This window comes from Microtus ochrogaster, chromosome 8, assembly GCF_000317375.1.
Source record: "Microtus ochrogaster isolate Prairie Vole_2 chromosome 8, MicOch1.0, whole genome shotgun sequence".
Lineage (NCBI taxonomy): Eukaryota > Metazoa > Chordata > Mammalia > Rodentia > Cricetidae > Microtus > Microtus ochrogaster.
Genome location: NC_022015.1, coordinates 14,492,410 through 14,496,148, shown reverse-complemented (window position 1 = coordinate 14,496,148; position 3,739 = coordinate 14,492,410). Strand labels below are relative to the sequence as shown.

Here is a 3,739-nt window from a genome sequence, read left to right as displayed (position 1 = left end):
CCTCCCCATACCAATCATCAATCAAGAAACTACCAGACAGACTTGCCTATAGGCCAATCGAGGCATTTTCTCAATTGAGAGTCCAACTTTCCAAATGACTCTAGCTTGTGTCAAGTTGATGTAAAACTAACCAAGCTATCTCGTGACCTCATTGTAACCCAATACCATCGCACAGGGGCTAGGAGTCAGCGAATGGATTTTGGAGGAGGCCACAAGCATTCTGTCTGTAACCGTCAGCCATGCGCACATCCAGTAGAAACAACTCCACAGAAGTGTGGAGGAAGTGACCGGGGTTTGAATCTTTGCTCTGTTGTCTGCTTGTTGCGTGACATTAGGCAATAGCTTAATTTTTCTCTGCCCTAGTGGCCCTGTTTTAAGATGGGGCTAAGACTCCTTCCTCACGACACTGCTGCGGATTACTCGAGCAGTGCACAGGGAGACACAGGGCATCAGGGACATAACAGGCTGTGAGCTCTTTGAGGAAGCCTCTACGGAACCATGGACACTTGCGGGACACCCCCCTCCCCCGGATTTGCTCCTTTGTTTCAAGGCTGCCCACACACTTCCTAGCATGCATGAGAGCAGAATTTTCATGGCTGTGACAGCCAGCTAGCTACCCGAGAGAAACAGACTAAAGGAGGCAAGCCTTCCTTGGCTTTGCAGAGTTAGAGGTTTCAGTCTGTGGTCAGCTGGCTCTCTAGCTCTGAGTGTGAGGCCACGCAAAACATCGCGGCCGAAAGACTGTGTGGAAGTATAGGTTGTTCATCTCTTGGTGGCCAGGAAGCTAAAGTTCCCTGAAAATGTTCTAAGAGGCATGTTCACAGCTTTATTCACCTCTTAGGTGTTTCTGAACAGGTTGGCAGGCAGGATTCCCCATCACACTGGTGTCAGGAGTGATGCTTTTTTGTCTCAGTCCTGGGCTGTAGAGAGGGCAGGAGCCTTGGTCCACACTGTAGCTGCCTTCTTACGGTATGTGTGGGGAGAGTTTTCTCCATGTTGGGTTCAGAAAAAAGGCTCCAGGCCCCAGAGACTTGGTTCTTACACACAATAGTAAACATTTATGGAGTGCTTATTGTATGCTGGGCTCTATTCTAAGTGGTTTAATCACTTAGTTTTCCTATCATCCTAATGGTCTCAGTTAACAGCCTTCATTTCTGAGGCTATTCACGTGGGGCATAGAGAATGTAGAGATTGAGTTGCCAAAGTTACAGCGGAAGGCAAACATAGAGGGCAAAGCTCAAGGCGTCTGCTTTGGAGTCTGCTTGTGAATGCCATCTCTACCATGGCACCATTGTACTGGCTAGTTTTAGTTTTCTGTCAACTTGACAGAAGCTAGAGTCATCAGAGAGGAGGGACCCTCAATTAAGAAAATGCCTCTTTAGGATCTGGCTATAATACTGCCTGTAAGACATTTTTTTTTAATAATTGACGGGAGAGGGCCCGGCCCATTGTGGGTGGTACCATCCCTGGGTAGGTCGTTTAGGGTTCTAAAAAAATGAAGCAGACTGAGCAAGCCATGGGAAACAAGCCAGTAAGCAGCACCCCTCCATGACCTCTGCCTCAGTTCCTGCTTCCAGGTTCCTGCTCTATTTGAGTTCCTGCCCCGACTTCCTTCCATGATGGACTACAATGTGGAAGTGTAAGCCAAATAAACCCTTTCCTTGCCAACTTGGTTTTTGGTGATGGTGTTTCATCATGGCAATGGTAACTCCAGTGAAGACAACCATGGTTCACTCATGTTCACTTCTGTACTCAAGGCCAAGGCCAGCATTTGTTTCATTTCTCTAGGTTCACGATGACTTCATTTTGACACTCTGAAGACCTTGGCTTTTCTTGACCTTGATGGAGGTTCTGGGAGTCTATGATGACATTTTCTGTGCAAATAATTCCAGGAAGCAGAGGGAGATAGTTGCAATTCCATTGCTGTCCTGGACAAAGAAGCTGGTCTCCTGTCTAGTGTCAAATACCAAAACCCATCAGGGACCACCACTTTTTTATGTTCATATGGACTTGCAAAGGATAGCAGTCCCCACCAGAGAACTTACCATGGTCTCACGGTTTATATCTAACTCTCTTTATTGATAGAAGGACAGTCATGTGTGTAGTATCCACCTTGCTCCCCTTGGCTATCACCCATCCCAGTACCTGCATCAGGTTGGCCTAGAAATGTCTGAGAGAGCATGGTTCTCACGACTGCTTCTCTGCCAGGTGCTGTCCTTCTACAGTGCCAGCCAGATGGGCATGCTGCTCACAGGGGTCAGCACAGAAGCCTTCTTCAACCTGGACCACAAGGACCTCTGGCAGGTCCTGAGAAGCCCTGTTTCCCAACATGTGTCCCGTCTGTCACCTGCCCAGCAGAAAGCTATCCTCAGGAAGGTGAGAGGTGACAGTCTGATCCTTAGCCACATGGCTTACAGAGCGTGTGCTTTACAGAGTCTGGCAATACGCCATGACTTTGGGCTGTTCATTTTGGCTGGGGTTATTCCAGCTGTTGGTGTGTGGGGTGTTCTGAATCCAGAAGACGTAGCCCCTGGCGGTGCGTCTTCCCTTGTGGATAGTGGGCCTTTGACCATGATACCCTCTCCTCAGACCCCTTTGCTTTCCTAGTTTGTTTTCCAAACATGAGCTATCGAGAGGAGCTGTTCATATTCCATCTCCAATAGTGGGTTTTAGAGCTACACAGACTCAGGTTTGAGTCACACTGACCAGCTTCCAACTCACCAATTTTAAGCCTCAGTTTAATCACTTGTAAAATGGGGGTAGTAACCGTCCCTACTTCATGCGATTGCTAGGCAGATCAAGTAAGTTTTACGACCTGGGAAGCAGTGTCTAGACACACTCAGAAGTCAGTCTGTGTTCTGTCTTTCCTCTCAATTTTGGCAGCTGATGGAAGCAGAAGATGCTGCTGTTTCAGGCCTTGTGGAGGTGCCCAGAGCTCTATTCAAGGAAGTGTCTCTCTCTGATCTGTGGAAAGGATCCCGGTTCAACGCTACAGTCCTGAAGGAGAAGAAGCTGCGGAGGAGCCAGGTAGGACTGCAGGGCTCACAGATCAACTTTGTATTTCCTTCTGTGATGTGGAGAGTGGAACCCAGGGCCTCCCACAGACAGGCGAGAGCGTTTCCGCCGAGTTACACAGCCAACTCTGAACACGCACTCCTCACTGTTTGTCTTTATGGGAATGGTCTGTTTAAGGTCAGATTGAAAAGACACTCTATTCTTGTTGTTGAGCCCAGGGAGCAAAGCTGTGTGTGGTAAGAAGGTAGACAAGGCCTGAGGATGAATCCTGACTGCCATTTATTAGCTGCGGGGAAGGGACTTCTCCTCACATGACCCCAGTTGCCTCGTGTGTAAAATGAGGATGATTACGGGTAACAATGGTGACACAGGACGCCCAGCCCGAGAGAAGCATGCTGTACATGTTACCGCCGCTATGTGTTTATGAGTAGACATCGCCAGCGTCCGGGCTGCTTGAAAAGGTGGTGTTACTGAGATTGCTCTCTGGCCGTGGGACCTTCCCTGACTTCCTGTTGAGTTAGTCATGCTCCACTTCATTTGCTTATGAAGTGATTTATGTTGCCTGTTGCACGTGTGTGGGGAAATATGTGTGTGTGTAGGCCAGAAGTCAACCTCAGGTGCCTTTCTCGGTCACCCTTTACTTCAGACTCTCTCAGTTCTCACTAGAGCTTGCTGATTTAGTTAGACTGGCTGTCTGGGGAGCCCTAGGGATCTCCTCTGTCTT

At 48.6% G+C, this 3,739-nt stretch overlaps 1 protein-coding gene across 1 annotated transcript in view; it reads left to right on the top strand.

Annotated features, from left to right (window-relative positions):
- The window catches only part of Otoa (otoancorin), an 82,144-nt gene that overhangs the window by 44,588 nt on the left and 33,817 nt on the right, over positions 1–3,739 (top strand). Inside the window, exons 14-15 of the mRNA XM_005351171.2 lie at positions 2,209–2,376; positions 2,884–3,027. Of these exons, the coding sequence (XP_005351228.1) occupies positions 2,209–2,376; positions 2,884–3,027 (312 nt within the window). The remainder of the gene's footprint in view (positions 1–2,208; positions 2,377–2,883; positions 3,028–3,739) is intronic.